The 17,067-nt window shown below is 41.3% G+C and overlaps 1 protein-coding gene across 4 annotated transcripts in view; it reads right to left on the bottom strand.

Moving 5' to 3' along the window:
- The window catches only part of LOC109634781 (protein Dok-7-like), a 70,134-nt gene extending 53,739 nt beyond the window's left edge, over positions 1–16,395 (bottom strand). For 2 of the 4 annotated variants that reach the window (XM_069518569.1, XM_069518570.1), the window contains exons 1-7: positions 16,206–16,391; positions 16,055–16,100; positions 14,366–14,596; positions 10,692–10,892; positions 6,073–6,192; positions 3,132–3,230; positions 1,964–2,763 (exon numbers count right to left, since the gene is read on the bottom strand). In XM_069518569.1, coding sequence (XP_069374670.1) covers positions 1,964–2,763; positions 3,132–3,230; positions 6,073–6,192; positions 10,692–10,892; positions 14,366–14,596; positions 16,055–16,100; positions 16,206–16,259 — 1,551 coding nt within the window. In that variant the 5' untranslated portion in view covers positions 16,260–16,391. Of the gene's footprint in view, positions 1–1,963; positions 2,764–3,131; positions 3,231–6,072; positions 6,193–10,691; positions 10,893–14,365; positions 14,597–16,054; positions 16,101–16,205 lie in introns of all 4 variants that reach the window. The other 2 variants (XM_069518571.1, XM_069518572.1) reach the window with 2 other exon arrangements.
- Positions 16,396–17,067: the final 672 nt, after the last annotated feature.

The raw sequence follows: 17,067 nt of genomic DNA, 5'->3' as shown, positions 1-17,067 counted from the left end.
TTAAAATGAAAGAGCTGCAAATGATGATCATTATATTTGATTAATCTGCAGATTTTCTAAAAATTTAAAAACACTTGTCTCATGTTCCCAGACTTCAGGTTTGTCCTCACATCTAAACTGATGAAGATATTCACTTCAATATGATACAAGACGATAGAAAAATGTGACAAGTCAAGCGTTAGAAGCTGGAACACTTGAATATTGTGTTGAATATATTTATAATGTTTTACCCTCCATACTTTAATTTCTGTAAAGCAAAGAGAAGGACCCTTGTGTATGATGATGCAGTAAACAAATACATTTGCCATGGCCTGGAAATTTGTGTCAATCTTCATTAATGTTTGCAGCTATAAACTGGCAGTCGCTCAAAATAACTGATGTAGAATAAGTGATCTGGGATGTGGAAAAATTGTGAAAGTACCAATTAATCTAGTTATTAGTTTCTCAATCATTCAAACTAAGGTCCACATTGATCATGTAGTATTATTATTATCATTTCATTCCTTCCTTCCCTAACAAATATCCTGAGTTCCTTCACACCTTATTTACTTTATCTCTGCCTTGGTTCGTTTTATTTCAATTGTGCTGGACTCACAAAACCTGTGTATTTTATTTTCCTTTGTGTATTTTACCTTGATTCTATTGTATTTTGATATTCGTGACTGCTGCTCTGACAATTTAATTAGCTTCCTTCCATCCATCCGAGGAGAAAAATCTCCATCACCCAAGAGAACAACACGACTAACCTCGTAACTCAGACTGAGGCCTGTTCAAGAAAAGCTGCACATCAGAAGCTCATGTTGCTTTAAAAAGCAATTAAACTGAGTTCGTATTCACTTTAGAGTTTACATATACACCACACTGAAAAATAATACATCTCCACCACACTGAAAAATAAGACATCTCCATGTCTTAAGTTAAGCAATGAATAGAAGGTATAAGAAGGGAAAAAGTGAAAGTCACTCAGAGGTCTGACTGTGCTGTCGCCCTCAGTCGGCGGCTGAAACGCTAAGTCGTTAAGACAGATGGGCTGTGGGACTGTTGTGACACCAAACGCAGAGCGGCATCACAATCAGCCGGCACGATACCACAAAGGTCATATTGACACCGAGCCACGGAACAGATGATACAGTGATGATAAGGCCGGCTCGCACAAGCTGCTACTGCATGTCAGCAGGTTACACAACAGAGACGCTGTTTCTTTTCAAGTTTGAACACCAAAAAGAAAAATGGAACGTTATCATCATCATCATGTAGAGTATAACCCCGATTGTGTAATCCTTAAAAGAATGTTCGATCCTCTGTGTGTAGACTAGCCGGGACTCACGCAGAACATATGGAGAGTCAGTCGACGGGTGACCTGGGAAGCGTCTGAGAGATCCAGATTTTTTTGGAGAGAACACAGTCTGCATCTAGGGGTTCAGCATCTTGGACAAGGACACTTCAGCACACAGAACAGGTCGTCCAACCCCTGATGTTTTTAGTTGGTGGACGACCCGCTTTACCTCCTGAGCCACCTGAGCCACCCACCCAAAATAGGGATTTATCCAGTGATGAGTCGCTAAATCAGTGAAATTGCTCCTTTTCTTTTTCTCTCTTGTTTTTCAATTGATCAAATAAGATCTTTTGCAGCTACATTGTGGATTTTTAGGATTTTTTTAAGACTCAGACTCTCTCCGCCTGTGAACACGTTTTCCTGGAACAGACAATAAAGAACTCAGAATACATTGTCAATTAGTACATGTGTTAATATTAAAACAGATGTGGTAAACATTTATCTTCGGTTATCCTTGTTTTCTATTGCCAAAGGTTGATTGTAAAGACCCGTAATTTATCAGTATACTTTTGGTAATAGTCATATTTTATATAAGTGATTGTTCCATGTTTCTGGCAAAAACAAGAATTGATCAGCATATAAACAGAGACCTGGTCCAAACCCTCAGTAAGATCTGTTCGTTCTTACCTTAAATCCACCACACACTGAGCAGATGGCTACGATGGTTTTGGAGACAGATCTGATGGCGCTGCAGATGTGGCAGGAGTCGGGATGTTCACTGGAGGCCACCATCTTGTTTTTACTCTCCTCTGAGGGGTCCTGTGAGTGTTCGTTCATTGATTGTTTCTCAGTAGTTTCTGAGTCACGCTCACAAGTCGTGACATTGCTTTTATTCCCCTGTGCCGACTCTGTGAGGCCTGACAGAGCAGAAGTGTCTTTAGTTGGTGTGGAGGGCTCATCGTCTTTGGCTTCCACATTTCCCTCTTGTAAAAGATTCCTGGGAGACTCGTACAGGTACCTGAGTGATGTCGGTACCTGGTACTCGTGTCCAGGGACGCTGGGGCAAGTACAAGGACTCAGGTCTTGAGTCAAATGGGGAGGCAAATTGAAAACAGAGCCAAAGTCATCCCCAGAGGTGATGTCCAGGCTGCCTGTGTAGGAGGAGAAACTTCCAGAGTAAGAGGAATGGCTGCCGGTGGCTATACCGCTGTCAGACGAACTCTGACGGCCAATTTCCTGAAGCTGCCTCGGGGGCTTAGCTGGAGGCCGACATCCAGCCGCCTGACTAACTGAAAGCTTCTCCATGCTCTGCAGCGCCACTTTGGCAGCAGCATGGCTGACGTTTTCCGTCGGGGCAGAGGTCGGTTCAATCCAAATGGCCAGCCGGCTGCCGATGCTGCAGTCGGATTGGCTGGTGTCAGAAGTGTCGGAGGAACCGGATATGCTGCGGTCGTCTCCTCCAGCAGACGGGCAGTACGTGGACGAGGCTGCAGAGGAAGACGACATCAATATAATGAAGCTTCATAAACAGTACACAGCTTTCATCTGTGATGTATATCAAAATGTTTCCCTTGGAAAACACTCAGAGCAATTATAATAAATTAAAAATAAATAAAAATGTTATTAAATGCCAATTTATCATTTACACTGTTTGGGAAGGTGAGACTACTCGCCGCAGTAAAACAATGGTTATGGTGCTTTAAAAAATGTTCTGTGAGATAGGTAAACATTACTGGCTTTTCCATTTTGAATGTGAGCACAGAATTACACAACGTTCAGACTAAAGTCCACTTATTTTCCTGAAATTTTTCCAGAGTCAGTTGCATGTCCGTCGTATGCTTTCTGGAGTTTTTACCTGTGCTGCTCCTGTGAGAGAGCATGCTCAGTCGCTTCTCCAGCTCCTGGGTCTCGTGGTTCAACTTCTCCTCCACGCTGGTCTGACTGCCACTGGGATCTGGATCCAGAAAGAATCAGGGACAGACAGTAAGTTCACCCACAAACATAAAAAGAAAAATCTTCTCCATCATCAAACTAAGCATTGATGAGATTTACTGAGTGTTGCTGCTGTCGCTGAGACGTGGGATCAGAAGTGACGCAGCTGAGCGCTTTGTTCTGCGGGGACACTGCTGTGACAACAGCCTCACTTACTCCAGATAAACACGACGAGACACTTTAAACCACAAGGGCCACACTCATCTTCATGTGGCGTCATGAAAACAACATTTGAGGGACGAGAACAAGCGGGTCATCAACAAACGTTGCGGAAGTGGTGGTGAACACTGGACAGGCAGAGAAAAGGGTCACACAGGGGAACACCTTGCAACACTACAGGGTTTATTAATAGCGGGGCCACATGGCTCTGTTGGTACGCGCTCTGCTGCCACTGGTGCTGCGAGGGGATCTAATGTGGCTCAGACCGCCAAGGTCAGCTCTGACCCCGATCGATTTTTTCAAAATCTATCAGTGTCTGAATTATTAATGTGATGCAAACAATTAAATTAAATTATAATAAAAGTACATTTTTAAAATGCACTTTCACAAATTGATTTTTAGATGAGTGTTGCAACCGCCGTCCATGAATTTATATGTTTGAAATCCTGTAATTAAAGACAAGGAGATTTAAATCCTGTCCAAGATTCACAGATTCTCCACTGACAGATTAATTATGCAACAATGCATTTCAAGAATACTAATGGTAACAGAATAAAGTATTAATATTATAACGTCTTCCACATTGTCTTTACAACCTTAGAGATTATCACCATCAAAGCTGCAGCCACATATTCCACCTGCTCTCCATTTGAGCAGGTTTCTTTGCTGTTGCCAATGTGAGTCGAGCCAACAACTAGGACCAAATACAGCACAGCCCAAGAGATCACAAAGGCATGCATCATGGGTAATACCTGCTCAACAGACAGGTGTCATAGCCAATCACGCTTGGCTGTATTTTTGCTGGTCGCTCATCCCACCTAAGCTCCAGTAATGCCTCCGCCCCCACCAACGAGAGAGGATTCTCTGGCTCTAGTAGCTGGCAGAGACGACACAGAGCTCTGAACAAAATTCTATTTATGATGAAGGAAAAGTAAACAAACTTAGACAATTAAAAGTTCTTGTGCTGATAACAAAACATAAAATCTGACTTTATTCATGACAGATCTTAGTTTAAACCTTACGAGTTCATTTCCAACATTTCAGTGATGAAAAGTCAAACAGGCTCCATGTGAATAAAGAAAAAGATGGACTCACTACAGCGTGCAGACACAATCACGGTCTTCAGAGGAGCACTAAGATGAGGAGGGGTGAGGGGGAGCAGTATGCATTGAAGGGGGTGCGAGGTGGGGGGTGGGCACTGGAATCCTGTGGATGAGGTTACATACATGCCCGGAGTGATTAGGAGGCTTTGGCTGCTCTGCTTGTGTGAACTGCGACTTTGACCCCTCGCCACCCCCCCCGCTGCTCCTCCGACATCCTCCCTGCTATTTATTCTACTATGCGCAGCAATAATAGGAGCATGAGCTCAACCTGCGATCGAGCGGCAAGATGTGTGAAAACCAGAATATCGACAAACGACCCCCCCCACCACACACACAGCTCCTGTTATGTTTTGCCGACTGGGTGGGAACTTTATTTTTTATTTTAAACTGCCGGGTTGAAAAACAAAATGGTGTTGACACATTCTGTTCTGAGCTATATGATTTCACAACCACAATAAATGTGTATTCTCATCAGCAGTTCAAACTCCAGATATATTCTGTTTACCATCACATTACTACTCAAACCACATAAATGTGCCATGGTGAAATTGCTATTGATTAAATCAGTTTTTATTTATTTTTCCATTTAAATGAAACAATAATAATACTTTGACATTAACTAGATACCCTTTGCACAATGGGAATCAGCAGAAGTGCTACAGGAAGACAGAGCAGAGCTTGATGCCCTGACAATATCTGACTTCTTTTTCAATCCCTTAACTTTTTTTTTTTTATTAAACTTTTATGAATGATTGATATCAACTCTTATTCCTTATTTATCCTGTTCAAGTATTCTATTTTATTCCTTTTTCTCTGCCCATGTTTAATCTCAGTGGTTCTTCCTTGTAAAGCAATTTTAAACATTACGAAAAAGGTTCAACTTAAACGTCAAGTTATTATTTACATATCAGGTCTAAAATTTAAGTATGATTTAATTGACTAATTGAAATCCTGTGAGACAACTCTGCTGTAACAATAGTAAAAACACATTAAAAGCTATTTTGATCTCGGCTCTTCCTCCAGCAGCGTCACACCCTCAACTATACATAGGCGACAACTGAGTTTGCTGCCATAGTAAAGTAAAGTAGTTATCCTCTTCTTGATATTTAAGATGAGCCTAATCTTTACATTGACTACAATTATAAACTGCTTCTGAGGATTAACCAATAACATAAAAATAAAGCTGTCTGTCATATTTAGTTACATGAAAGCTCGTCCATCCACGGAGCAACACTCTGTCTCATTCTGCCAGGAATGGACAGATTCCAGGAACACATGCATCACACCTCACGGCTATAATAAATCCCTGGAAGCACAGGAGGGGAGCGATGCCTGCTTCGCTACAATAATAATGTTGAGTGTTGACTTAAGTGTTTGCTCTCACTCCTTGGCAACAACGCGGCGACTCATTATCCAAATACTGCGAGGATCATACGGAGATCCACCTTATGTCTTTAAATAAGAGTACTTACAACTCAACTTTCCCCTGTCTGTGCAGACCTCACACATACTAAGCAGCATTAAGAGACCTCTGGTACTGACCTGGCATAACAGGCCGCAGTCCAAAAGGGCCTCTGGTGGGGGAGATGCCTCTGACGATGCAGTCGAACAGAAAGCTGATCTGCTCGCTCTCAGCAGATGCCAGCAGAAAAACGCCGGCCCCTGTAGAAGGCAGACTTCAGTTAGTCTCATGGTTTTTACAGCATTGGAGTAAACGCCACATTTTTGCTAAAACTAGTAGAACTTTATTCAACAGGTGCAAATGAAGGAGAAAGTTAATACAATCATTTGAAAGTCTCCAATAACAATAATTGGCAGGGCTGCAACCAAAGAATCATTATTGATAAATCAATGCCCTAACCCTCCAAAACAGAATTTGCGCTGTTCTGCTTCGGGCATGTACATGTTTATACAGCGCCGAAGAGAAAGCAGCACCAGCCAGCTAAGCAGCACAAATAGGGAAATATTCACAAGTAAAGACAACACGTACTGTATGCAAGACTTCAGATTCTGAATTAAAAAGGAATTGTTTGTATTCCTGGATTTATTAATTTGTGGTTTTCAGCTATGACTGCCACACTAGAAAATAAAAAGACTTGACTTTCGTTCTCTCTGTATAAATTTGTGTCTTAAAAGGTTTAACCTGAGCCAGGCCAAACAAGAATGGAACAAACAAATCTAAAATTGTCCATTACAATTTAAAAAGGCCCAAAGCTGACATATAGTTCGATATCAATAAAAGAATCCAACCACAGGAGCTGTAAGAAAACAGAATATAAAATAAAAAGCATGAATTAACTTTTGGAAATGTTGAAGGTTTGTTAATATACTTTTTGTTACATTTGTTAATTTATTGCATCATCAAAGAGGATACAATGATGCAGAGGTCAGAGGTCGTGCTCTCCTGACCTGACTGACGATACAAATGGTCGTCCGTTACAAGGCGTCGCAAACAAAGGGTCGTAGTGTCGCCCTGTCACTGAGACCACCCATGTCAAGGCTGGCCTTTAATCACATTCTCTACACCCCTGTGGTCGTGAGCGAGGTCAAAGGGCAGCAGCAAAGTACAAACTGAAGATGTAGTAAATGTTATGATATAGATCCGATCATGAAGTTTCTCAACCAAAGAAAGATGCAAAGGTGGCACACGATCAACTCTGGTGCTGAATTCATTCACTTCCACACATGTGGAGCTTTTCACAGGTGAGTGGACATCAGGTGCACAGACACTGGCCACAGAGCAAAAATAAGCTCGAAACAAAACAAAGAACAGGTGGCACAGTTTGTCTGGTTCACAAATGATAAGAACTCTGCCTCTCTGCTCTAGAAACTGATAAAACAGCATCTGGCTCTGGTGTTGAGAGACTGTAAATGAGCTCAACTCATCACGAGCGCTAAGAGGAAAGCCTTGTCCTTTTTTTAATAGCAGGAAGTAAAAACTTTCTGTTCACAAGTGAGAAACTAATGGAATAAAATGTTTATAGATGCAGTTTAGTTGACCTTGAATTTAATACAAAAGGGAGCCATCCTCTGAGCAGCACAAAGCTGGAACTGCTGTAAAAATATTGTGACCGTCTGTAAAGCAGCAGCACAAGTTAAAACCAAAACACTCACATTTTACCATTTATCTTCGACAGTTTTCACACATGCAACAGTCTCAACAATCATTTGGAGTCGTGTTTGTTTCCACCTGATGGAGTCACTCTTTAAAAAGCTCTGTTTTGGGCTCCACCACCTCCTGAGATAAGTCTGGCTCTTAAGCTGTCGAATGCTTCACTAAGCTCAACCAGCTAGTCATTAACTTCGCCTGCCATATTGGCTGAACAGGTGGTAAACAGCTTTAAGGCCGAAGGACACACCAAACCAAAAGACCATTAAAAAGGTGCGGGCTGAAAACCAAAACGATGAGTGGAAATAAAGAACAAAACCTCGGTAGAGCAGAAGGAATCTCAAACTGAAGCCAGGTGATAATTTAATTGCAGTAATTATCCAGTGATTTATACATTTACCATTTTGTCTATTGTTTACAGTCAAGAGAAAAAGAATTATTTAATTTGAAACATAAGACACACACACACACACTTTGGTTTCTTGGCTGGACTTTCCAACTGAAACACTAGAAACACTGAGGATAAACTAACGAACAGGACGAGAACAAAAGGTCGAACAAATGCACTGTTCAGCTACAGCTGCTTCATTTAGAAGTGACAGATCCAACACGTTACACCACTTCTCCCTGTGCTGTGAACACACTGTGCTCAGGGATGACATGTTGCAGGAATGTTCACCCTTCAACGACACAAACTCTTAAACACAACCTTGGTGTTCTCACTCTTTTCCGTTAATTAGCTTTAAAAAATATATTCGAGTAAAAGTGATGTCTGACCTTCATATTCTGCGAGACCCATTGCTGAAGAGTTAATGGAGCTAAATAAATCACACATCACATTCTCAAGTGTCGTGTTTCCAGCGGGCTCATCGTGTAACCGCGGCGGTCTGATGTCTGCGGCGTTCCCCTCATGTCTACGTCCATCGAACTCCAGGTGTTGACACACACTCATCTCTACTTTAATGGTTTTGTATCTATTCCAAGACGTAAACTGTGGTTTACTTTATCACAGTGACACAAACAGATGTGAGACGAGTAAGTGAGCGTAGGGAAAAAACGCAATTCTGATGTTGAACTCCTCTGCAGACTGAATTAAATCCTGCAGCAGGTCTCTTGTTGTCGTGAAGCAGCTGATTTCTAATGGTTTCTAATGTCAGAGGTCAAAACACTTATAATAAGTATAAGTGAATAAGTAAAAATGTATTCTGCCGTCTACATGACACTCGTGGGAACTGTTGGGGTTCTCTACATAGTGCAGTTGAGACCTTAAAAATGATAAAGTACCTTGAGATGATAATATGTATTACGATTTGCCACGATACAAAAAATTTGCAGCAAATCATAAAACAGACATTTGTAAGTTGGCTACTTGGATCTTCTCAGGTCTGGTTTACAGCTTTGTCAGCCACAGGGCAGGAGAGAAACTTACTACAATCATTTAGTGTCTGATTAATAAATGAAAGATGAACCTAAAATCACAGGGTCTAATATAACTGCAAGGTGCAGAGTCATCAGGAGAAACTAAACCCTACCTGACAAGGCTACAGGGGTATTCTAAAAACCACAAATGATTGAGAAACACAGTATCACTGAAGTAGAACCATGACAGAAATAGCCCAAGACAAAAGTTACAAATTGTTCCACATACTTGGCAAAGCGAATCAGAAAAGATGAGCTCAAACTGTAAAGAGCCAGAAACCACTTCCTCATCTTGGAATCGGAGACAAAGTGAAAAACTGGAAGAGTGACTAAATTAAACAGCTGCAGCAGAAACAGAAGTCACAGGCCTTTTTCTCTGCCCTAAAAAAAAAATGTTACTTTTAAATTTGAGCCAGCCAAACGAGAGCTGATTGGAGAAAAATTAATAAATCGTATAATGCTCTCACATGACGCCATCTGCGCATCTCACCCTTCTGGCAGAGATAAAAAAACACATCCGAAGGCTGCTTTATTTTCTCTTGCGTCTTTGTTTTATAAAACTCCATTGAGCATCTTTGTTAATGTGTCCGCCCGAGGGAGGCCAGATGTACGAGCAGACAGAGGAACGAAACGTTCAGTGACTCAGTTCAACCCACTGATCCAGACACTGATGTTCTCCGAGCAAAGTTACACACAGAGGCCTCCAACACAGGAAACAGAACTGAAGCATTCTGGACGGCATCATTTAAATCCATTTAACTTAACAGCTTCTATAAAGACAACATTAAACTTAATTTTCCCTCAGGTTAAAACTAAATATGAGTAAAAATAAATAGCGATACCCAAACCCAGCTATGACTCCACTGCAGGGCCATTTTTCATCCAATGATGCTCAACTTAAAAAACAGACCTTAAATGAAAATGAGCTGCAGCCACAATGATCAGTATTCTCCGCACTGCTCGACCGAAACATTGTTTCCGTTTCCGTCGCACAACAAACACAAACCACATTAGCAAAAGTTCGGCAGAGCAACTTAATGATCAAATAAATTAAGACAAACTCTGAATGAAAAGCAAAGAGAGGCAGTCTCACATGACGTTATTGTTGTGAGAAGGAGCCTCGTTCAGACACAGTCGAATGAAAGAGACAAATGAATCACCGTCAGTGATTATTTGGTCTGTGTGGAGAAGCCATAAGGAAACACACAGCTCATATCATGATTTAATGAGCTGTTAGCTGCTAATGATGCAAACCATTTTCACTCCAGAGACATAATGAGATGACGAAGATAGTGTTTTACTGAGACTGATCATCTGTCCTTAAAAACTCATTTGTTTGGTTTTTCCTGGATGAAATGCTTTTTCTGCTCTCATAATGCTTTTAGACGTGCACTGAACATTTGATTGAAACTTTCCCTGCAGTAGAATATCTGGAAAATGTTCCAGTGAGCCCATGTGAGAATACAGAAAGGATTCTTGGATGTGTTGATGAGGTATCTAAAACGATGACACAACAAACCACTTCACTCTCTGCCTTCAAGAACCATCTGTCCAACATAATATAATTGTATTGGCTGCTTGGCTAAACAAATCCACATGTGGCATAAAAATAATAAAACATCTGTCAACTTACAGTATCCACATCTCGTTCCTCCCTCGAACACAAATCCGTTGGGTACAGGTCCATATCTACGCAGGTCTGGAAGGTTCCAGTGTCCGATGATAACCGGAGGGACGTCCCGGGCCAGAGCCAGCAGGTTGTTGCACAGATGAAGAGTTGCAGGTCCGCTCTCCAGCTTGGTCCCTGGTAACACTCCAACACTGAATCTGTGAACTGAGCAAACACACATACTGATAAAGGAGAGAACAGAGGCCTCTCTGTATTATCTGTAAACTTATAAAATTGAGTAAAGTTTCTTCAGACTAACACTTAACACTGTACTGACATTCACTAATGAGCTGTGAGGGATGAATAATAGTTTTAATTGCACAGACGAAATGGAGGATCAACAACAATTAGTATAGTATATGACTTTCGTTGGACTAGATGGGAAAGTTGTCTCAGACCTGCCTCACATGAAAAACATACAAATACAGCAGTTACATGGTCACTTACACTGTGCAAAGATACCCATACATAGCATACATTTATATAACATACACATATCCTCACGCATTCAAATGAATTGTTATGTAAACATTCAGACATGAGTGGTATTGATTCTCTCATCCAGAGGACAGAACACAAAAATATGTCATTTGTGTGAGCATAATTTAATTCACTTGTTCTGTGTAGTTTTTTTTAGGGGTCATTGCAGGACTGTTATGTATTGAAAAACAATGTCCTTGCACAACGATTACTTCATCATGGATTAGATTTCATTCACCAATAAAAGGAGAAACAGCTGCAGAGAGAATGAAATCAGCGAGCGGAGCCCTGAACACAACACGCTCACATCTGAAAACCAAAGCAATCGATCAAAGCCAGTTAAACATCTGTGCAGCCAAAGAGGAAAAGTGATGTAAAATTAGACATCGTCTCTCTCAGCCTTGGCGCGTCGTCTCTCTGCCTGGGGCTTTGGGGAATTTCATTCAGAGCGCGTGTGTAGTTTTCCCCTGCAGCACCGAGTCAAAAAGACTTTCACAGCAGCGAACAAACTTCAGATTGATGGAGGCGACGATGAGGGAAATGTCGGCCAGCTGCGTCACGCCATCGCTCACGCTAAGAGAGATTCATACGCTGCCACACAACAACAAAAAGTCTGCACGCAGGCTGGCAGGTGACATTTCGGCAGGTTTGGACACACTCCACTCTGCGGCATTAACATCAGGCCACACACACGTTCTTCAAACTCACTAGACAAGTGAACAGACACGTGCACCTATAAAAATTAAGCACACGAATATATTTTAACATCAACAGCTAATCAAGCGCCGTCTTGTCTTCCACAAAAGCAGATCCCATAACACTGTCTGGACTTCTGCCACCAGCTGAACAGTACAGTGCTAATAATAGGCTCTATTTGTTTCTCTTTATATAACTTACATCATAGACCCATAGACTGTATACAGGTCAACGAGAGGCTGCACTAGATTACAGGGTCAGAAATGTATTTTGGAAGGAAAGACGAAGCAGAACCATGTGACGGGATGACGACAGTTTGCTTATAGAGCGGTTGGGGACCCCGACATCCAAAATGTCATCTTTTACATTTTTCAATTTGATCACACAGTTCTTATCAAACAGAAGCGAAACACCGACATCACAGCTCTGCATTTTAAAACATGTACCACCATCACAAAGGAGGGTCGCGTTGCTGCTGGGCAGATTTCCATGACATTTTGAGAACGACAAAGAACTCATTAGGTGTTTTGAAGGGGATCCAGATAAAAGGGTGGTTAAGGTATACACCCCCCCCCAACTTTATTTGACATGGCAAGATAGGACGTCATCTTGGCGGAAGTGTGAACTCTGAATGCCTATCTTGTTACAACTGTTCCTAAATCACATCTCGGTTTTCTGTAATAATTTACATATAGATGAGAAGAAGAGACGAGGAACCTAAATGATATAAAAAGCCAACAACTGCGGAATCATAGAATCATTCATAACCTCATGACAAACACCCTGACTACATTAACTAAAGCTTAGTTTAAAAAAAAAAAAAAAAGAATTACTTGCAGATTTAACTTTCTGTCATTACAAAACTAGAATGACACTCAGAGCGTAAACCACCGCCAAGGCCCAACAGTCCCCTCATGAAACCACATTCAACTTCACTAGAACCAGATTTGAATCTGCATTCATATTAAAATCAATCCCCTAATTATGACCAATTTCCCATGATCCATGAATTATTCCTTGAGAAGACAACAAAAATGCTGAAAAACCCCCAATCTGTTGGATCCATCCCCTGATGCATTTCTGGTTTGTTCCCTTCCACGGAAATCTCTTTTGAAGTTTTTTGCGGAACGGAAAAACTTCTAAAGCCTCTTGGCTGAGGTACTTATCAATGTGTCTGTCAGACTGACTTCCAATCAATTATCAATCCCTTTATTTCTTCCAGACTGGACAGTGCTGCTAATCCAACAAAGCTGCAGCGATTCTTAACCCTGTGTGCTGCCTTAATTTCCCTTTCAACAGCAGCATCTGCAGGATCCTGCTGATCACCTGTGAGGCTTTCAATAAACCCAGCTCCTGGATACAAGACTTTAAACTGAGCTCACTGAATGCAGAGAGACGGGTTTGTTGCTGTGGTTAAAAGGCTGTAGAATATTCCTAAGGGGGGGTTCTCATCTTCTTGTTTATTTGTACATCTGCAATGTGGAAATGCACGAATTTCAGAATCTTTTCCTCAACTAAGGGCAAAATAAAAAGGGTTTTGCTCAGATGAGGTAGAGAAGATGAGACTGAAAGTAGCAGCAGATAAAAACACCAGGGCCGTGTCCAAAATCCCGCACTTATCACTGTCGAGTTATTTTGACATTTTGTAGAGCTGTCTGAATGTTTAGTAGAATTATAAACCAGTGGATATCTCACAGTGCATCATTAAAGTATTTAACGAATGGCCACCAACCAAGCAATATAGACCATCATGCACTGTGCTCCTGTTAGGTGTAAAGGGAACTTTTGAAATTTAATATGGCGCAGAGATTACGGCAAGTTGTGACACAACCAATATCTGTACGGAGCAATAATGAGTTTGTTACAGTCCGCACATCAATACAAGATAAATGCAAGATTTCAAACTATTTCTACTTTTGTGGCTTGTCAATTTTAATTGTGTCCTCATCTTCTGCAGTGGTTCAATGTTTAAGTTGCACCACTAATCGATTCTGTGTGAACCAACCAGTACTCAAATAACAGCAGTGGACACATTTTTGTGCATTTCTTTCAAATTGGATTAACCATATATAGACTTTAGTTCCAGAGGCAGTGAAGACTTATCAAAAAAAAAAAAAAAACTTCCCAAGTTGATGTTCACACTTATTAGTCGTCATCCTTCCTCTCTGCTTCCATTAACTTCTGCACTGTTGCTCATGAAAAGGTGTAAACTTACTTATGCGAGTCCAAAAACAGTTTCCAGCAGGTTTGGTAAATTACAGGGCACTTTTATTTGACTGCAGTGAATTTTCCAACAGTGAAACCTGCCAGTGTGATAGATGAACCAATCTGCTTGTTCTTTAACTACAGAGCGAGCAGGTCAGATGACATTTCCAAAAGGTTTGTCCAGGAAAAAGACATTTTAAAGAAGAGGGAAGCAATACACAAATCATGGGAGTAAAAGCACCAACAGATTCTCTCACCCTCTCCGAGGCTGTATTGAAGGCGGACGTCCCACGCCTGCAGGGCCTCTCTGCTGTCGAAGCCCAGTAGAGCAGCTTGGTTCAGGCAGAGGATGCCCAGGGTGAAGGCAACACCCTCATACCACTGTCCTGCCTCCAGGCCACAGATCTCCTCCAAGGTGACACTGGCTCTCTCCTTGTTGCCCTGAGCTTTGTCGGACTTGTCTTTAAAAACCAGCAGCACGAGGCAGTCTGGAGGAATCAGAGAGTTAATATCAGACATGACGGAGGAAGAAAAACACGATTTCAGACGAATGCCACTTAACCTTTCATTTCCAGACTACTTAAAAACATACCTCTGCCCTAAATATAACTAGAAGGCTGAAATCCACAATTTCCAATGTCAAATAAGATGCATTCTGACAGTAGATGCTGCAGTGTCCTCTTGTCTTTGGCACCGTGAAACAATCATTGTCAACTGACAAAACAAGACAGTGTGTGTCTGTGTGCGTCACTCTCCTTCACACCAACACACCTCCTAACGCACATAACTGAGGGATGAGAGCACACAGCTGTGATAACACTGACACCAAAGATCTGAGGAGGAGCAGCACCGAACCTCAGTCTAACCTGCGGAGCATGTGAAGCTGCTCGGATCCACATCGCAGAGGAACGTTTTCTCTTCATCGCTCTGAACCACAGAGGCTCAGCCATTAAAAAGAATAGCCAGGTCATTGATAAATACAAGAGTTGAGGGAAATTCAAACTACGTAACATCAGTAATAGACATAGATTCACTATAAGTGCACTTTCATGATGCATCTAAAAATACAAGCAAGGGTTAGACTATCAGCGTTCAGCACATTCAACCTTATTTAATTTCATCTTTAAGTTAGAGTTTTTTTTAAAAGGCAGTACAAATAAATCAAATATATAAAAACTCAGCCTTTGTACGTCCTGAATACAAAGAACTCTTGAATGCAAACCATTGACCCGGCTAAAACACATTTTGTTCCATTTTCCCATGTTCAACTCTCATCCTATCTTCTTTGGAAGCAATTCTAATATTGTTGAGTTTATCATTGCATCTCACTCAAAAGCTTTTAGCCATCCATCGTTACTTTTATCCTGTTCTTGGTCCAGTACATTTCACTTCTTTATACGATGCCTTTTCCTCGGTAATTTCTGGGACGTCTCAACTCTACCAAGTACATGCAAGTTGTGATTTGTTGCTATACAAAGAAATTTAACTTCACACTTTGATTTCTATCACTTGCTGTCTTCTTATATGACATGAACAGTGCGGCTACACAAACAGCAACTGTACAGATGTGAAAGATTCAATGTGTGAGAGACAAATATCACATTCACGTCACAGGCTCGAATCGAGGCCTTTAAAACCCCGAAAATCTACGTCAGAGTTTACGACACTAAAAAAACGGAACTTGCAGCAAACAACATATCGTGTGACAGTGTCTGAGGTTTTACTTTACGTGTTTTTAACAACACAACTCGAAAGGTTCCCTGAGTGTCAGCCTCTGGGCCCATGCTGTGAACACACCAACACAAACCGGGCGACAGAGAAACAAACATGGCAGCTCCTGACAACAACTGTGTCTCTCCTACAGCTACACCTTCATCCACATCCACAACACACATTCACATCCAGACAACAACAACACACTACCGGAAACAACGAAGAGTTGTTACCTGCTACCGGCGACGGCTTCCGTAGAACGAGCCACCTGGTTTTCCACTGTAAAAAAAATAACGAAGAAGAAGAAACAGCTCAACACACTTGTTGTTATCGCTCAGATTAAAGTGCACAACTTCCGTCAACACAACGTGGTGGAGTTTAAACCTTTTTTCCATCTCGGAGTCTGGCGTATCCCTCCACGACAACTGAGTCCGTCATCTTCAGTCATAGTTCCTGACAGCTGCAGCGTCTCTGTCCCTCACACACACACACACTGACTGAGGGGTCACTTTCAAAATAGCTGCTCCCTCTCTCTCTCTCTCTCTCTGTGTGTGTGAGTGTGTGTGTGTGTGTGTGTGTGTGTGTGTGTGTGAGGGGTGAAAACTCGCCCCCAGCAAAGCACATGGAAAATGGCATGACCACCGTGTGTGTGTGTGTGTGTGTGTGTGTGTGTGTGTGTGTGTGTGTGTGTATAGGACCAGGCTGCTGCCACCTGAGCTGCAGAGACACAGAACTACTGAGAGACAAACCACGTGATCTGAGGATTACAAATAACATTTCCTTAAAAATGGAAGAAAAAAAAAAAAAACCTTTTTAAAATGAGCAACAAACATTTATTTTTTACTTATTCAAAATTGTAAAGACACAAATGCAAACTCGTAAATTAATCTGATGAATGCAAATAACCTTTCCTAAAACTGTATCTGTAACTCACTTCAAAATGGAGAAACTAGCATATTAAACTGATAGTTACACAACATTTCATCATGATGTAGCTTTTAAAAGTCAACAAACTTCACTTAAAATGGAAAAGTACTAACACATTTAATTAAACATTCATTTAATTAAAAAAAAAAAATTCAATATATATTAAACAATATGCATTAAGAGCACACAGGTCATTAAAATAAGGAGCCAGAACCTATTTAATGCAGTAACATTCAACACTTCCTACACATTATCTGACTGCAGAGACAAACATCAAACTTAAAATGTAAAGACACTTTACTCACCCCTTCTTTATCAG

This window comes from Paralichthys olivaceus, chromosome 22 (assembly GCF_024713975.1).
Source record: "Paralichthys olivaceus isolate ysfri-2021 chromosome 22, ASM2471397v2, whole genome shotgun sequence".
NCBI classification, from domain to species: Eukaryota; Metazoa; Chordata; class Actinopteri; order Pleuronectiformes; family Paralichthyidae; genus Paralichthys; species Paralichthys olivaceus.
Note: the sequence above shows the minus strand (reverse complement) of the source record. Positions and strands in the feature narration are given on the sequence as shown.